We start from the raw sequence: 19,617 nt of genomic DNA, 5'->3' as shown, positions 1-19,617 counted from the left end.
TTCACCTGAAATTCATGTGTTTAAGCACCTGCTTCAGAAGACCCTAAAGGATGTGGCCAAGACCAAACTCCCTTCCCCACGCTCCCTACTCTGCCAACCCCCAGGACTCACCTCTTCTCCATTCTTGTCTGTGTTTCTGCCAGACCAGAAAAGATGGGCACATGTGCTCACAGCTCGGCCCTGGTCTGGCTTCTTGAGCAGTTTGGAAGCTGCCAAGGCACACTGAGTTCTTAAGGGCTCATGGTTCTCCTCACTGAAGCACTTCATCCTCTCAAATGTCCCAATGATCAAAGTGATGGCAGCCAGCTGGGCTTTAGAATCACTGATTTCATCTTCATACAGAGAAAATGCCTTGTGGAGACAATATACACTGTGTTGTTAATCTTTTTTATAAGCATCATTTATTTCCAGTAGCTTTTCTACGCATTTTTACAAGTTTCTGGGATCTCTTACCAATTAATAGAGGAAGTTATATCTCTTTTTTTTTTGCTTTTTTTCTAAGACACAGCACAGAATAGAACAGAAAAACATTTAAGGGCTTACTATGTGCTATGTACTATGAGGATACAAACAGAGAAAAGGAAGAGAATCTCTGCTCTTGAGGAGTTCACCTTTAATTAGGGGAGACAACACACATAGGAGGGCCCTGCTGTAGGTCAGATGGAAGACCTGGTGGTCCTTGGGGGACACTGGAAGGGCAGATGACAAAGTCCAGGAGTTCTTAGGGTGCAACAGGTTTCTCTCTACCCAAGATGGCACAAGTGATCAACTATTACTAGGATACACACACTGTTTTCCAAGTACTGGTGACATGTTTGTACCCAACCAGTCATATTCTATTCCTTTTGTAATACATCTTCAAAAAAAGATAGTTAGGGTTAAGAGTACAGTCTGTGATTTAGGACAGAAGAAAACTACTACCTTGGATAAGGATTCAATTTGTGGTCAAGGAACACGAGGCTGCCTAATGCAGGGACGGAACCATGACCTCAGCCTCATGTTCCACGGGACTAAGCCCAGTTCTAATAATGTGACTTTGGTATGAAGAGATTCTCCTTAAACCCAGCCCCATTAAGGTGGGAGAGGACTGGTTCTATTAAGCAGCAAAAAGTTACACATGTTCATATTATAACTACTGATAAGCAAAACTGAATCATGGAATGCTAAATAATGCTTACAAAATAACCTAGAGTAAGATTCATGTTACCTGGGACATAAATTCATATGCCACTGTCTCATGGTTTTCAAAACCAATTTCCCCAGCAGCTAGAGCTCCTTGAAGGAAAAGTCGTAGAGGCAGCTCTGCCAATTCTGCTTTGATTAAAGCACTGATAGTCTGATGTGCAAAAGAAAAAATCTTCTGGCATTTCTTCTCCCACTTATCATCCTAAGAAAACAAAACAAACAAAACCCATACTCTGAACATACAGAATGGTAATAAATTCACTTCATCATCTTCACTAATTTTATACCTAAAGGACATTATAAAGTATAAAACACTATACAAAAATAAACCAAAACACTCCACAATGTTGTAATCTTAAGTAAGCTAAAAATTGATTATCAATTGGCATATTTTTCAACTGGGGAATGACTAAACAAATTGTGATACGTGAAAATAATATCAATGTTATTGCCCTATAAGAACCAATAGTTATGAATAATTCAAAGATGCAAGGAACACTTAAATGAACTGGTATGGAGTGAAGTTAAGTAAAAAAAGAAAAAAAAAGCCATATAAATGGAAAAAGAATGCCATGTAATTATAAAAAACAAAAGCTTAGCCCCAGAGAAAACGAACATGCATCTGCCTTCTATCTTTTTGGATGGTGGGGAATATGAGTGTGGAATACTATCAGAACCAGTTGTGTTGGTTGGTTTTGGGGACTTGCTTTTTTCCCTCTTTTTAAAAAAATCTCGGTTACGAGGGATGGCTTGCTAGGTAAGGAAGGAGGGAGGAACATACTTGGAAACGGTGACGTAAAAACAAAAGATATCAATAAAAATAAAATTCTTAAAATAGGAGGGTTGGTTTTTTGTTTGTTTGCTTTTTATTTTAAATAATCTTGCCCAGGCTGGAAGTGCAGAGATACTTCAAAGCCCAGTCCTACACTGACTGGCAGGGGAGCTTTAACCTACTTTGCTTCTATCCTAGGCCAGCTGACCTCTCCTTAGGCAACCAAACACTAAATCAAAAACACAGTCAATCAGTCTTAACTTAAGATGATATGACCACAGTTTTAAAACTGAACTAACACTTTTTTCTCTGTTACAAACATAAATTTATTTTTGCTTCTTAAATGTAAGCTTGATTATCCAACTCCAGGCCACAAAAGGACGAAGTATATTTACTCCAAAGGAACGCCACCAGAGATTCTAATTCATTATTTTATTTCATTCATGTATGCTCAGAGAACTCACCAGAGTAAAAACTAGCAATTTTGGCTCCCGGGACAAAGAAGAAAATCAACTTTATCATTCATGATATGAAAATAATATAAGAAGATAAATTCAATTGAGTGGGAGAGGAGAGCCTAGGTCACTCTTTTACAACACAACAAAGACCCCAGGACACTGTATCACTGTTGCTAAGTAGGCAGCCCCCCAGAGGGCAACGGGGAAGGGGCTAATTGGGAAATTCACTTACTAAGCATTTATTTACCAAAGGGATGGACAGGGAGGAAGCAGCTTCCTAATGTAATTAACTACTATTGATAACTAGATGCTAAGTTCATTGTCTCCATACTACTAAATGTACTACCTAACATGCTCAAAATGCACAAGATCCTAAAATTATGCAACTTTTAAAAAACATCATTAAAAATTTTTGTACCTTCTCAATCTTGATGCCCTGGTCAAAGACAAAGTCACTTTGCCTTAGTTATAGCTTTAGAATCCATATTACAATGAGAATTCGATTATTTGCATTTAGAAGAAAAGTTATCATCCTGTGCTAAAGGATAATAGTTTCTCTTTTATGTTGCAAATAACTCAGTATGTCATAGTACCTGCAACATGCAAACAAGTTCTGCAAAAAATTTCTGCATCACTTTGGCATGTTCAATTACAAAGAGGAGACTGAATCCCCATTAAAAGATCACCACATTGTATCATAGCATATATAAAGTTACCAATTTTTTTAAGTGATGTTTAACCAAAATAAGAAGCTTTCATAAGATAACCAGAAATTATGCTGCTTTTACAGTTTTAACATACGTTAACTTGATCTTGCTGATAATAATCAACCGACTGCCATAATTTCAAAAACCATAGAAAGTGAGGAAAGAGGAAACAAAGTTACACACTTAAGAGTAAACCTACCACTCTGGCATTGTCTTTGTAGCGAAAAGCCAGCTGATACGCTGCAAATACCAAAGGAGGGAGTGTAAAGCGAATGCGTTGGTTCCCACCAGCTCCAAAATGTTTCCGTGCTGTGTTTAAAATCTACAACCAAAAAAAAGAAAGGATTAAAACACAGACTCTTAGAAAGATGGTTCTATTACTAAGAGAAAACCTAACCTTTGCACAATTACGCATATATAACGAGACATCTAATTTCACTACACAGACAGAATTTTTTCACTTATTCAGCTCACACTAGACGTACAAAACAAAAACCATTTCAAACCACTGAAAAATGGGTAGACGTGAGAAGTCATAATTGCACAGCAAACTATGAACTCTGAGGATGCTCATCTATGGCTACAAGAAATGATATACTTTTTCTAATTCCTGGGCCTCTCAGAAAGTCTTCCTTAAAAGGACGTTTTATCACATAATTGAAAGGATTACCATAAGTGATCAAGTTCTAAAAGGCAGGCTCTCACATATTAACTGGCACTGCCAAAGGCAGTTAAAAGTTATTACTAGTAAGTATTTCTTCATAAACACCACTGGGAACTAACAAGCCTTGTGCAGTCACACTCATCCATTTCAACACTGGTTATCGTCAGGAATTGTCATTTTAAAATATGAAGTACAACTACACAGGAGTGTTAATTCACACGTAGTAGCTCTACTTCATATTTAGGTGGCATATCTATCTTGGGCTATCTTTATCCTGTAAATTAAAAAAATATATCATGGGGCAGCAAGGTGGCACAGTGGATGGAGCATCGGCTCTGAAGTCAGGAGGACCTGAGTTCAAATGTGACCTCAGACTAAACACTTCCAACACTTACTAGCTGTGTGACCCTGGACAAGTCACTTAACCCCAACTGCCTAAAAAATAAATAAATGGCTTTTTAAAAATAAAATTAATAAAGAAATCACGATCTATTTAAAACCAAGCAAAAGTACCATTCTTTGGAAAAAGATCTAGTGGTAATATAAAGGTAAAATTACCTACACCTAAAAGCACAGTAAGGAAACTGACAGAATTCATCAGAAGTCTATAAAATGCTTTAAGGCAGAAAGCTGAAGGGAAAAAAATAAAAGACGATACTAGTTTCCAAATAGAAAGAAAGGTAGAAGCTGCTTATTCTCTTATTCAAATTAAGAATTAACAATGCAAATGAGGTGAATGCCCCTAAAATGCTTTTGTTTTTCAAACCATTCAAAGAAAGGGAGAACTGAGGATTTATTTTCTCATTTTATAGATCAAAAAACAAGAGCTTAAAGTAATTAAGTGAATTATATAACAAATCATTAAGTGGCTCAAAGCCCAATCATCTTTTCCCTTACTATGCCCTGTGGTCTCTGCAAATGAATGTTAACTGCAAATAATAATAGCTGACATTCAGACAGATCTTTAATGTTTACAAAACCCTTTACATATATTCTCATTTCAGTCTCACAACAATCTAACAAAACAAGTTCTACAGATAGCATCTCCATTTTGCAGATGAGAAAAGCAGCATTTTGGCAGGTTAAGTGATTTGTTCAGGGCTGCACTGGTCTCAGAGGCAGTATGCAAACCCCGGACTTCCTGCCTGCAAATAGAGCAGTCTTTCTACCATGCAATGCTGCCTCTCAGTTTCTGCACAGAAGAACACATATAGTAAATTCTTACACAACAGACACACACATATACTTTCCACTAGTTAACTAGGCAGCACAGTGAATAGAATGTTAGGCCTAGAGTTGGGAAAACTCATCTTCTGAGTTCAAATTTGGCCTCAGACACTTACCAGCTGTATGACCCTGGGCTAGTCACTTCACCTTGTTTACCTCAGTTCCTCATCTGTAAAAATGAGCTGGAGAAGGAAATGGCAAACCATTCCAGTATCTTTGCCAAGAAAACCCCACATGGGGTCATGAAGAGTTGGGCACAACTGAAACAACTCAACAACAACCACAAAACTTTTCACTTGAGGCCAGTGTTAAATTATCTTTTTAACTGGTCAATCAACAACATTTATAGTTCATGTAAGGAACACTATACCTAGTGCTAGCATTTTTCTGTTCCCCTCAGCTCAAACATCAGCATTAAATAAGAATTCAGTTTTCTATATACTTAGGAGGTCCTTACAGATCACTGAGATGGAAGGGACTTACAAAAGATCATCTAGAGCCAGCTAGGTGGCACAGTGGATAGAGTACCGGCCCTGGAGTCATGAGGACCTAAGTTCAAATCCGGCCTCAGACACATAACACTCACTAGTTGTGTGAGACCCTTGGCAAGTTACTTAACCCTAACTGCCTCACCAAAAAGCAAAAACAAAACAAAACAAAACAAAAAGATCATCTAGTCCAAGGGTTTTTAAGCTGACATCTATGAACACTCAGGGGGATCCATGAATAGATTTCAGTGGATCCATGAAGTACATGGGGGGGGGGAATCTACATCTTTATTTCAATATTAACTAGTCATCTTTTTAATAACAGGTATTTTATTTCACATACTTAAAAATGTTATTCTGAGAAAGAGTCCCTAGGCTTCACCAGACTGCCAATAGGATCCAGGGACATCCCTAATATAGTCTTACTCCTCATTTTTTAGCTGGGGAAAAAAAAAAACCCAAACTATGTCCAGGAAGGTGACTTGCCCAAGGTCACAAAGTAATAGAGCGAAGCCAGAAACTGAATTCATATCCTCTGGCTTCAAAATTAAATCAAATTATGTAGGACCCACAAGTACTTCATGTCTAATGTTAAGCGTTAATTGCAACCTAAATTAAAAATCAGGGATCATCCTCCATAAAGGTGTACTTTATTAAAAAAAAAAGTCTAATGTCTAATCTCACATAGCCAAACTAACTATAATGAATCTATATAGTAGTCAGATGTATTCTTTAGCCCAAACTAAAAAAAATTAAGCGGCACCCTGTGTAACCCTTTTCTAAAGGAGCACACCAATTTCAAACACCAGTTATTTCAGCTTTTTTTTTTAAATGAACAAAGTACTTTATTCTAACACATCTTATTCTGTGCATGGGATGGTGGTGGGCGTGATACAGGTGGTGTTTTAAGCCCTTTCTCTCTTACTTTTTATTATAGCAAACATGACACATAATCAATCGTTTCAAAAATGGGTATAAATACGACTAGACACAAAGTTAGCATTCTTTATTTTCCAAGTGCAAATATAAGTGAAATGAACGTGTTGCCTCTAGTGAAAAGATACACACAAATTTGGCTAGGAAAGTCAAGTACGTGTACTTGAATATTTTTCCAAAACACAACCAAACTATCAGGCCATAGTTCAAAACGAAAATCAACAAGAAATAATTAGAAGATGGCAGATAATGGATTCTTCTGAAAGAACTAATATATTTTCAAAAACTGAGTGGATTTATTTCTCACTGGTACTAGGAAGAAGCTTCAAACATTTCCAACTCAGCTGAGAAATAGAAGTTGATCCATAGATGGAGTGACTAGAGAATAACAGCACCTACTACCCAGGGCTATTTCGAGGATCAAATGAGTTAACACATACACAATGCTATGCAAACCTTAAAATGCTACATAAATCCTGGCTAGCTATTTTAAGCTCTCTCAAAACTCTCCAACCAAAACTACAAACTACATTAGAACAGTTTAATGACATGCCACATTTTATTTCATTATATAAGCAAAGGTAATGGATGTATTAAATCTACCAAGAATTGCTGATCGGGGTCATCTGACCGCAGAAGATGAATGAATCTTCCCACAAGGCTCTGCTCATCAGCAAAGTCTTCAGGGTCCGGGTCTTCCACAGGTTGATCTGGTTGGTCTTGAATCAACGTTGATACTAGATTCATGATTGCATCCACCTATCAGACATAGAAAAGGGCAAATATATCAGTTCTATTAGCCTACTGCCAAAAATGATACTAAACACAAGATTCTATCCAAAGTCTCTTGTTTAAAGACCTAAAATAATCACATATTAGTGTATTAGTAATTAACTACATTTTTAAAAATGCTGTTTTGAGGGAGGTTATCAGTTAACTCCTTCTTTATAAGTCAATTTAAAAGTGCTTTTGAAAGACAGCATGTACACACATGCCTGTACACGCTCATGCATGCACGTGCACATGCATGTACACACATACATACACACATACATACAAACACACATACATACACACGTGCGTACATACATACGTACATACATACATACATACATACATACATACATACATACATACATACATACATACATACATACATACATACATATCTTGGCACTGTTTCTTACCTGGTCTTGTGAGACAATTTCGGTGTTATAATCCAGGACATTAGTAAGCACATAACAACTCATACTCTTTCTGGACTCGTAGTCAAAATACTCAAAGAGGGGATGAAAATGTTTTAACTTCAAAACTGTTAAAATGTTGTTATAGGTGTCAACAGGTATCTTCAACAGCCTTGTAAGCTCCTTTGAAACTGCACTGCTGGTAGCAATACTACAAGATAAATTAGTTAACTGGTCAATAAATTATCATTCTACATACCTCCCCCCATGCAATCTGAAAAGTTTAATCTAGGAATACCAACAGTTCAACTAAACTCTTTTCTTCCAAAGAAATGAAGGCATTCATCTAAACATAAGCAGCAGAGATGCTCATTATAACTAGTACAAAATAAATGAATGAATGTAATCTGATATTCCAAAAGCTAATTAAAATTAACTTGTTTGCTGCGAACATGGAAAGCATTTTCCCAAAGAATGGTTCACAGACTAGTACACAAAAAAAATCCTATTGAATCCATAATGTAGAATAGCTATGAAACTCTGTAACTTCAATGTCCCACTGTGACATGGAGTCGACCCTGGATTCTCAAAGGCTATGCCAATGGAAGACAAGTTTTGACAGGTTCTATCAAGCTAAAAAGGCTTCAAAGAAGGTCCCAGCAAACTCTATTTACTACCTGAAGACCAGCCTTGCTAAGTAGATAGAGATTAAATATCATGAGGTGTCTTGGCCACTGAGTAATAAAATTTTTGGCCATGGCAAAACCACGAAATAAAATAGCCCTCAGACCTTAGGTGGTTCCCTTTCTGTTTCTACAGTGAGAGTGGCAATGTAGTGGACAAGAGGCTACAGAGTAGTAAATATGATAATATTTAGATTGACTAAAACATTAATTTAACTGTTGGTACCTCTAAATGTGAGATCTTTATTCAAACAAACATGACATACATACAGGAAATCTTATGTTGGAAAGCAATTTTCCTATAGTTTTCCTCCCTTTCTCTAACTCCTTGAAAAAGCAGTCTATGGCTGCTGCCTCTACTTCCTTCCTTCTCACAGTCTTTAAATTTAATACAACCTGACTGCTGACCTAATCAATAAACTGAAACCTCTCTATTCAGTTTTTAAAATTCATTTTTTAATATTCTGAATTTAAACACCCAAAATAAGATCCTTTCCATACACACAGTAGAACACAAAATGAGGACTAAATGAAAATGTGAATCTTCATTTCATATTGCTTGTGTTAGAAAAAATTATGTGATAAATTACACAAATGACTTTCAAAGCTGTCCCACTTTTCTGTGCTTCCTTTTGAATTTCTTTCCTCTTTTGTGTATTTTTAAAAAATGTTTCAATGGCACTCTTTTCTTGACATCACTACTGCAAAACACATTCTACCCCTCTGCCTCAACCCAATTAAAAAAACTGAGGAGGAAAAAACCTTACAACAAATAGTATAGTCAAGTAAAACAAATCCAATGTATGTCTTTTTCTATACTAATGATTTCTTAATTGCTAAATATAATAGCTTTTTCTTAATTCTCATTCTTGACCTCTTTGCAGCATTAGATACTATTGAGCACCTCTATTTCTCTATGGATTTTTACAACACTGCTCTCTTAGTTCTATTTCTATCTGTCAAAAAAACTCTTTCTCAGTATCCTCTGCTGAATCACCTATATAACCCATCCCCTAATTATGGGCATATCCTACTCCCCACCAAGGTTCTGTCCTGGGCCCTTTTTTCTTTTTCTACATTGTCTCATGGTAAACTCATCAGTTCCCATGGGTTCCTCTCTGCAGATGACTCAAAGACCAATATATCCAGTCCTGGTCTCTCTCCTGAAACTCAAATCTTCATGACCAACACTGCCTATTAGACATTTCAAACTGAATGTGTCACAGGCCTCTCAAATTCAACATGTGCCAAACAGAACCTGTTGTCTTTACTTCCAAACTCAAATTACTAAATTTCTCATTTCTGTTTAGGTTGCCACTGTCCTCCAACCATCCAGACTCACAACATCAGTGTTAACCTCAATTCTTCAGCCTCACCCATATAACCAGCTGCCAAAATCTGATGTTTCTACCTGTACAACATCTCTTCCCCACTCACAATCACCATGCTAATTTAGGCCTGCATCACTCCTTTCATGAATCATTACAGCAGGCAATTGGTCTCTCTGTCTTACTTGTCTCCCCACTCAAATTCATTCTCCAAACTGCCCAAATGAATTTCTTAAAGCTCAGATGTGTTTTAACCATGGAGCTCCTATTATAATTACCTAGGGTCAAAAGATAATGTCTTTGTGCTTCATCAGAGATCAAATGGTGGGATTGGGGGGAGGGGTATACAGGGCAGTGAGTAAACACAGAGAAGTCCTCCTCCCACCTCAAATGACTCTGTCACCTGAGACTGGCCAAGTAGGACACAAACACAGCAAAGGGAGGCAGCTTCAGGAAACATAATCCCTTGTACCAGAGAAGAATGCTGGTTATGGACTCAGGAAAAGATTTTCATTACTAAAGAGTTCCTTCTTACCCTGGAAGACGCCTCGGCCACCATGCTTCAGCAGCCTTCTCACCTTGGAAGATCCCTCTACAGAAGTTTCTTCTTCTGCTTGGTTATTTCTTCCTGCAACCTCATTTTAAGGAAGGGCCTAGGCCAGCCATGCTTACTCCACTGCTCTCCAGGCTCTGTTCCTGACTCTCTAGACTTCTCTCTCCACCATGGCCCTCCTTTACCCTCTCACTGCCCCCTGCTTCTCATATTCCTTTTAGGTGCTGCCTTCCCCCATTAGAATGTAAGCTCCTTTAAGGCACAGACTGACTTTCTTTTTGTATGTATTTGCATTGCCAGCTTTAACAAAGTGCCTGGCCCGTTAGAGCTTAATAAATGCTTATTAACTTGACTTTTTTAACATTTAAACTTCTTCACAACCTGGCCCGCGATCTACCGCTAGAGCTTAATTATACATTATTTCCCTCCATGTGCTCTACAATCTAGTTGCTGGCATTCTTGTTGCTCCTCACACACTGCACTCATCACTGGTCTCCATGCCTTCTCACTACCAGTCCCCTGTGCCTGGAAGTGCCCCCCTCCCTCATTTCCCCTCTCACAATCCTTGGATTCCCTCAAGACTGAACTTGAACCTTCTTTCCTGGTTCTCCTAAATGCCAATGCTTCCCTCATCCTGCCCTGCAAAGTTACATTCTACATATGTTCTGTATATATTTTTTATGAATCTATATAGATATATGCATTATAGCCCCATTAGAATGGGGCTTCTTGAGGCCAGGGACTGCCTGCCTCCTTTTTGTCTTTATATCCTCAGTGCCTAACACAGTGCCTGGCACATAGCAAAGGCTTAATCAGTGTTAATTTATTGATCCCACTAGAAGAAGGGAACCATATCAAAACAGATGTTCTTGGAATAAATGAAACCAGAAGAAATAAAAAAGTTGAAGCTACATGAGAAGATGGCTCCCCCTACACTCCCTAGAGAGGAAAATAAAGGAACTAGAGGAATTGGTTTCACCATGTACTCAAAGGCTATAAGAAACAGCATTTCACAGAGCACTTGGTCATTTCACCTTGATAATGAACATAATAAAAAACTTGCAGTAAGAATTTTATGTCCCAACATCTGCTGCAGAGGATGAAGGACTCAATAAGATTTTCCAAAATATCAATATTTATTTACTTTAATGCAAAGGTGGACGTAAAGGAGAACAGTGAAAATTATACTAGAAAATAAGATTAAGAATGAAAAAATAAAAGAGGTCTTAAGCTTATATGTCATGGATGCTTTCTCCAAGAAGAGAAGGGACTAGGCACAGCAAGCACAAAGCAGTATCACAAAAAGGGAAGTGACTGGTCTTGGAGTCATTTCAGAATCAGCTCTATGTGCAGTCAGAACATTAAGTAGCAAGCATAAAGATCAAAATCAACATCTTTTGTTGTTGGTGGTTAAAGATGAGAAGAATACTCTGTAGCTATAATAGTTCCAATCTGGCCTATTCAAATGAGCTACTGATGTCAGAAAACTGGGGAAAGATAAAACTTCAATATGGACTACCACCACTGTCTACCTAAGACTGATGGAACAAATTCGTAAAAATGATGCCCAACGAGCTCAGAAACCACAACACAAATAACTTAATGACATAGAGAATACAAGATCTCACTGTTTATTGGTTATTTTAAAAAAGTTATAAGGAGACTATGAATAGGATTACTGTCTCCCCACCAATCATCTTCTGTTGTTCAGCTGGAATCTGAGGCAAACAGGGTTAAGTGACTAGCCTACTTTAAGGGTCTCAAGTTGCTCATTTACACAAAAGTTCAACTTTTTAACATCAGTATTCTTCTTGTGATGCTATTTGACTACAAATCACAGAACCCAATCCTCTCTCAAATCAAAAATTAAGTAAATGGAGAGATTTATGAGGGAAGAGATTATGAGCACAAAGATTGTGGTTTATGAACAATAAGAACTTATACAAAAGAAATCAGGTGAAAAATATCAAGGAAATATATGATTAGGAGCACTGTACTCATCATGGAACAAGAATAAGTAAAGCAGACAGAGGGCTCAAGTTAAACTAGAACCTATAGAATGTGAAGAGACCTATAAGAAATTTCCAGCACATTATGTCATGTCTTTTCATCATTTTTTTACATCTTCTGTTTTAGCTACTTTATCATGTCAGAGGATCTGTGATCTCACAGTTGTGGGACGTTCCTTCAACATTACAGACAGACTGCAATCCACTTATAACTTACTGTTTGTAATCCTTGTCCATGTCCTTTCACAGAAGGTTCATAGAGGATAGAATTTATGTGTTGACATAGTTATGTATGAAAGACTGCTTTACATAAAATTAACTGAATTCTTACTGGTCAACGCAAGGGAGAAAAGAAGGAAACACAGTCTGTGTGCAACTGAAGGACAGGGGAAAAGAGGAGAAAAATCCACTGGGTCAGATAATTCACCATAAGATGTTGTCATTAGCCTAGAATAGCTTGGCGGCAACCAGTCAATTATGCGTGTTGGGCATTCATAAGAGAACTGTCTATATGAAATAAAGAATTTGTCAATACTAAAGTTCAAGCTGAAAAACATTAACAGCAAATATAATGACCCTCTACTTTAAATACAACAAACATACACACATATTTTTAAAAATCTGTGAGAAAATTCACTCTGTTATTTATACTGTCAGCTTTTGTTCCCCTTTTCCCATCACCAAGTGTGTCAGTCTCAGAAATGTTTAGAATATATCCCAAGTCTTCTAAAGCAATGGAAACAAAGGAAGCTATTCTAAGAAAAGGTAGTATTTTGTAAAGGGTCTAGTAAAAATTTACATTTCTACTTACTGTTCTAGATTTAGCTTATTAAATATTTCCACCGTTGTTTCTAATACTTTATCAACATAATCCACACGATCTGGATAGCACTTCATGGCAAGGTTAATGAGAGACACTTGTAAAGACACCACATCTTCTGAAGGCATGTCTTGCCTGGACTATAAATTTTGGAAAAACATAACTTTTTAACATAAATAGTTTTACTGGAGAAAAAACTATTTAGCAGAAGTTCTGAAAACTCATGGGAAATGTTGCCTATACCTGTATTACAGTAGCTACTTGCTGTGAAAATATGTCAAAAAGTTTAATATCTGCTGGGGATTCCAGGTCCATCTTCACGGTGAGCAAATAAAGCTAATCTAAAAAAAGAAAAGAATCTTTAGTGATCCTTATGGATTTATAGCACTTATTTAAAAGTTCATAGGAAATGTGTGTACTACATCAATTTTCTAATATGTCTGATCAATGTTCTTATTGCAACTTTCAAATCACTGACATCTTTCATCTATCAACTCTTTTTTGCTGCTATTATGATATATGCTATTATCTCAATCTAACATTTATGGAGACTCACCACTTATAAACTGAATAGTTTTCTGATATATTTCATTTAATCAGCCTATCTCTTTAACAGGGCCTTCCTATCATACTAAGTAAAAAAAGTCTAAGCAAAGCCTTAAAGTCTCCAAATCTCTCATGTGTTTTTTATAACCTTTAGAAATCTAAACATGGTAACAAGAATATACAAATATCTGTAAGATCTGATTCCATTAGTGTAAGAGAACTCCCAGCGCCAGAACTCCCTCCATTAATGAAGATTTAGTAGGTAAGTCCTAAGGACTTGCCTGAGTTTAAGTGATTTGCCTAGTATCAAGTTGCTAATAAAATGCTAGAGGTAGGATTTCAAGCCAGGTCTTCCTGACTCTAAGCCCAACACACTATTCACTGACACACTCTTCATGGAAACAAAGCACTGAAGTTACAGATGAAATCAAGCTATAAAAGCAATGTACTTCTAACATCTATAATTTATAACAAATACACTCATTTTTAAAACATTGAATTGCATAGGTGTTAAATTACTTGTTGTTTAACCAAAGAAAAATGGGAAAAATCTGTTTAGTAAAGAGACAACATGAATAAATAAATCAGGTTTAGAGGTTTATCAATTCTTTGTTTCAAAGGCAAAGGGTCCTCAAAATTTAGCAAACATTTGGCCAAATGTTTTGTCCTACTCACCTATCAATTAAAGCAATGATTATGTTTTTCACATTTACATTTTGGTGTAACTCAGCACAGGCTCGAAGAAAAGGGTTCAAGGTCTGTAGATGAAATTCATCAGGGAAGACCTAAAAAGTAACACCAATTATTATCAAGTGCTATAAATTACAATGGATTCTTTATATAATTTTCTTAGAGTTCATTTACTTTACATATCTACATAATTCAAAAGCAGTAATTCATCTTGCAAAAACATAATTTATATTTTACACTAGATTCTAACAATCCATCTAAAAGGTTCATATTTAAAAGTTATCTCTGGAATATCCACTAAACACAAGCACAGAGGCAGCATGATATAGAGATCTGGAGTCAGAAGACCTGGATTCAAATCTCTATTCTGCAACTTACTACCTATGTGACTCTAAGTCTTTTAATGTCTCTGGACTTCAGTTTTCTCATCTATAAAATGAAATATTGAAATGGATGACCTAAAGAGATCTCCAGCTCTAAACTTAGGATCTTAAGAAACAGAAGATCATGCTAACCAAATTCATCAACATCTAAACTAGAAACTAGCAAAATCTGGAGTTGGACACTAATCATTAATCCCGCCCTATATCAGCTACTAAAAAAGTACAATATTAATTCAAATGCTGAGTTTTTGAAGGAAACAGACTACTTATACAAGGAAGCATATTTCATATTTTACCAAGACTCCTTTAACACCAATAAAAATGAAAGAAGACAAAATGGAACCTTTCTAAAATGGAATTTTTTAAATTTAGTTAAGAAAACAAGATAGAAGATTAACATTACCTGAATGATACACTCCATGAGATACTCTTGAGCCAAGGCATCCCTGCAATTCACAACTTGTTCCAAGATACCAGTCAAAACAATCTAGCATACAAAATAAGGGAAATGAAGGCTACTTATTTTTTAAATGTCTTTAGGATTTTGAAGCCCCAACTCATCTCCTAAATATTACATAAACCATAAATACTTGCTAAGTCAACAAAAACTTATTTTACCAATGTTTCATATCTAGACTAAGTTTTTTAAGACTTACATGATATAAAACTTGCACAGCTACCCACAGAATTGCCATGAAGGTGCTCTGCAAACCTTAAAATACTATATAAATGTGAGCAGTTATTAATACAAACCAAAAACCACTTAGACTCTGCATGAAAATGCTATTTCTATGTAGTAATTACAAACCATTTAAAAATCAATTTTATGATATTAAATAAGAACAATTCCACAGAAAGATGAAATTTTACGTATTTCATATGAAACAACTACAGAGTTAGTAAACAACAACAAATAACCTGTTTGTATCGCTCCACATTTACACCTTCCAACTGACTGAGGCGGACCAAATTTGTTCCCACTAGAATTCGAAGTTCTTGTCTTTCCCGTTCTCGTTTCTCTCTGTCCCGGCTATGTCCTTGATGCTGCATCCGCACCCAGAGTTTATTCATTTCTGCAAAGTTTAGTAGTACAAAATCCATAGAATCACTGATGTCTCCAGTTGTTTCTTCACTGAAATAAAACCAACATTTGGAATATTTACATTTAAATTGTTATCTAAAAATGGACCCAACCTCTGTCTCCCCTTGCTCATTTTTTCTTCCTCTATTTATATGTAAAATCTGGCCAGTGATTTTAAAAACTGGTTTCAAAATAATTTGCCTCTGTTGTAATTCAAGGGAGAAGAAATTGTAGAGGTAATATACTAGCAATGTAGGCATTTAAAAGGCGATTTCTTTGTTCCCTTCGCCCCCCCCCATGAATATGATATCACTTTAGGCTAGCAAGCTTTAAGAAAACTGATGCCCACCACAGACCACGTACATTTTTATACAAACCTGTCTGTTTGCCCAGAGTGAGACTTTAAGCTCTTTGAAGAAAAAGACAGCTTCTTATACTAGGTAACCCCCATACTGCCTATTACAGTACTTTATATATATTGGGTAGAGGTTTGCAGTGTAGGTTCACTTGCTGATGAAATGCTTAAAATGCTACAGAACTAAATGTCAAATACAGACTAAAATGGTGAGACCTTACTTTTCATTCAAAAAGAAAAAATCAACTGAATTTCCACAAATAAAGTAGTAACCCAGGTTTCATAGCTTTTACTCTTAGTGAAAGTCTCTCTAGCCATAATGGAATGGAAGTGAGAGGAAATCCATTCTCAATTGTCTACTCCTTTCATAACATATATAATTCACCCATCTGGGTTGAAACCACAGTTTGAATCCCCAAGAAGAGAAACTTGGCCATGGTTTCAAGGGCTGTGTCCCAAATCCAACTGGGTTTAAAGAAATTCTACCCGAAAAATAAAGCACTCCTGATAATGATGGCTCTCACCTATGTATAATGACACTAATTACTAAAGCTATTTTCTTTCTGAGGTAATCATGCCATTTATTTAACAATCACACAAAATAACAGGTGGTAAAGAATGTTACAGGAATACTCATTTGAAAAGACAGTAAACATTAAAATAGCTATGTACACAATTCAAACACAATTGCTATCTCTTACTCTGTTGGCTCTCCTTCATCGGGCAAAATGTTTCTGGTACACTGAAGGAGGTAATTTCGAAGAAAGAGACCTCTTAAGGGATGCTGTACACCACGGCACATCTCTACCAAATCTTTCAAAATATCTTTTCTGGACTGAGGAAATGACTTGACATAAACAACTCCCACTGTAATAAGCAGATAGCTAGAAGAAATGAGAGTAAATTTGCTTAAAAATTAAAATATTCAAACAGAAATCTTTCCACTGAGAAAAGTAAATATACCAAGCAGAAAAAAAATTCTAAGACACAGATCTAGAAAGAAGAAATGCAGTTAAGAATAAAGCCTCTTGTCTCAAATGTCTAACTTCACGGCAGCTACAAACACATCCTTTACTGCAATGAGAATACTATCTGAATTAAAAGAAAATACAATCTCTAAAAGTTTTAGGAAAAAAAATGACCAGTAATCCAAACAAAAGCCACAATGATCTAAATGAGTATTTTGTATTTTTGCTTTTTAAAATTCAATTATATTAAACAAATACTTATTAAGTGTCTACTATGATGTTTAAGGCACTGGTGATCCAAAGATAACAGTCCTTGCTCTCAAGGTGTTTACAATCTACTGGAAGGACATCACATGTATAAAGATAAGTAAATACAAGATGCTTGGGAGCAGCTAGGTGGCACAGTAGATAGAGCTCCAGCCTTGGAGTCAGGAGGACCTGAGTTCAAATGCGACCTCAGACACATGACACTTAATTAGCTGGGCACGACTGACCCTGGGCAAGTCACTTAACCCTGACTGCATCATCAAAAAAAAAAAAGATGCTTTAAATGGAAAGAGAGAACTGACTACTCTGGGGATTAAGAAAGGGTTTCCTCGAAGTGACAGGTGACGTGAAAACTTGAAGGAAGCTATGTATTATAAGAGGCCAGGTGAGGTAAGAACACATTTTAGGTGTGGAAGACAGCCCCTGAAAAAAATCAGAAAGAAAATGGAGTGCTAAGTTCAGGGAACATCTAATGGGCTGATTTAGCTGGAATGAGAGGGCATACAAGGAACATTACAAAAAAGTCTGTAAAGGTAGGTAGGTGGCCTGATTCTAGATGGCTTTAGATGCTGGGCTAACTTTGTACTTCACCCTAAAAACAAGAGGGATCTAATGAAGATTCTTAAGCACAGGGATGGCACAGTCAGATGTGTATTACAGGAATACTAATTTAGTAGCCGTATAGAAAACAGATTATTGGGAGTGAGATGTAGCTTGGGGCAGAAAGCCCAATTAAGAGGCTTCTGCAACAGTCCATGTGACGGGTGATAAGGGCATGCACTAGAGTAGTAGCAACATGGAAAGGAGGGGGAAAATGTAAGAGATACCAATATAGAATCAACAAGATTGGGAGGAGGGTAATGAAGGAAGGAGTCAAAGGAGACTGTAAGGTTTTGAACATGGGTGACTAAAAATATGATGGCACACATATCAGAAAGAGTGAAGTCTGGAAGTGGGGTGGGTTTTGGGGAGTCACAGGATCACAGACTTAGAGCTGGGACCTTAGAGGCCATCTAGTCCAATTTCCTCATTTGCAGATAAAGAAACTGAGACCCAGAACGACGAAGTGATTTGCCCAAGGTCACAAAGTGATGACAGTACTGTTGACCCCAAATCCAACATTTTGCATTGTAATGAGGGAACTAATACTATACTGCACCACCAAAATACTTATTTTTTGAACAGATTACCATTAATAAAATTAACTGTCCTGAAATAACATGAAAATGAAGTATACTTAATGTGTCTTATTTAACATTAGAGCTTTTTTTAGCCCTTAGAAACAAACTGCATAAATATTCTAGTTTAAAAAGACCAAACTTAAACTATGACCAAAAAGCACCTATATAAAAAAAAAAAATGGAAACCGCAAAGAAAATCTCTAGCTGGAATGGTGAAGAACGTTCAACCTTCAGAAAATGATAAACGTAGAAAATGCAAGTCACACTTTTAAATAAAGGAACAAGCAATATCTTGACATCAAACCTCCTAACAAACATTACTGTTTAAATTACTCATAATCTTCAAATAAAATAAAATGAAACGCAAGCTTAATGACTCTGAAAATTTGGAATTTAAAAAAAAACAGAACTTAACCTAGTAAATACAGTCAAGGATTCTTTTTTAGGTACTAGAAAAAATAAGAAAGAAATCAATAATTTTAAGATTGGCAATGTGTGTGTGGTACTTTAAAAAGGAATGTTACAGTGAAATGCTTCGGGTGGGTGAAAATGTCATTTATCACATTTAAACTTCTTTGGTTTCTTTTTTACTTACAGTCTTGGGATAATATTTCCAGCGTACTGTACAAGTTCATAGAGATCTGCTACTTTCCTTCCTTTGGCAAATTCATCTGTCAAGTAGACCTCTAAATAGTGCAGTTCATCAGAAATAGCCATATCTTTCAACTTATGATTAAGGACTACAAAGAAACTTAGCCCAATCTAAGCACTACTTTATAGTAATCTTATTATCATTCAACTTTGGAGGATGAAATTTTCAGTATAGTGTTCCATATCAGCAGCCAAAGAACATATCAAAATGAAGACACTCTTAATTTTATTAGGTCTTCCTTACTTAAAAGCAAGCTAGCTGTTCACTAAAAGTGTTTGGACTGCCAGCTAAAATAAAGCAAAGCAGTAAAAAAGTGATAGCCAGCTACAGATTATTGACAGATACAATCAAGCAAGACAATTGAGTTGAAAAATAAGTTTCATTTAAACATAGATCAAAAGCTCAGAATTTGAGAGAGGGAAGAGAGGTAAAAAAATTATCTATTGGGTTGTTACCTAACAGTTTAACATTGCTCAGCCC

At 36.4% G+C, this 19,617-nt stretch overlaps 1 protein-coding gene across 1 annotated transcript in view; it reads right to left on the bottom strand.

The window, feature by feature from the left end:
* VPS35 (VPS35 retromer complex component) overlaps positions 1 to 19,617 on the bottom strand; it is a 40,594-nt gene that overhangs the window by 3,548 nt on the left and 17,429 nt on the right. Inside the window, 13 exon segments of the mRNA XM_020985088.1 lie at positions 112 to 351; positions 1,208 to 1,387; positions 3,322 to 3,444; positions 7,041 to 7,196; positions 7,625 to 7,832; positions 13,006 to 13,154; positions 13,258 to 13,314; positions 13,316 to 13,355; positions 14,236 to 14,345; positions 15,037 to 15,120; positions 15,552 to 15,765; positions 16,771 to 16,953; positions 19,081 to 19,204. Of these exon segments, the coding sequence (XP_020840747.1) occupies positions 112 to 351; positions 1,208 to 1,387; positions 3,322 to 3,444; positions 7,041 to 7,196; positions 7,625 to 7,832; positions 13,006 to 13,154; positions 13,258 to 13,314; positions 13,316 to 13,355; positions 14,236 to 14,345; positions 15,037 to 15,120; positions 15,552 to 15,765; positions 16,771 to 16,953; positions 19,081 to 19,204 (1,868 nt within the window).

Source organism: Phascolarctos cinereus, unplaced genomic scaffold (assembly GCF_003287225.1).
Source record: "Phascolarctos cinereus isolate Bilbo 61053 unplaced genomic scaffold, phaCin_HiC Scaffold_2;HRSCAF=192, whole genome shotgun sequence".
Taxonomy (NCBI): domain Eukaryota; kingdom Metazoa; phylum Chordata; class Mammalia; order Diprotodontia; family Phascolarctidae; genus Phascolarctos; species Phascolarctos cinereus.
The sequence above is the reverse complement of the archived record's forward strand: the minus strand, read 5'-3'. Positions and strand labels throughout refer to the sequence as shown.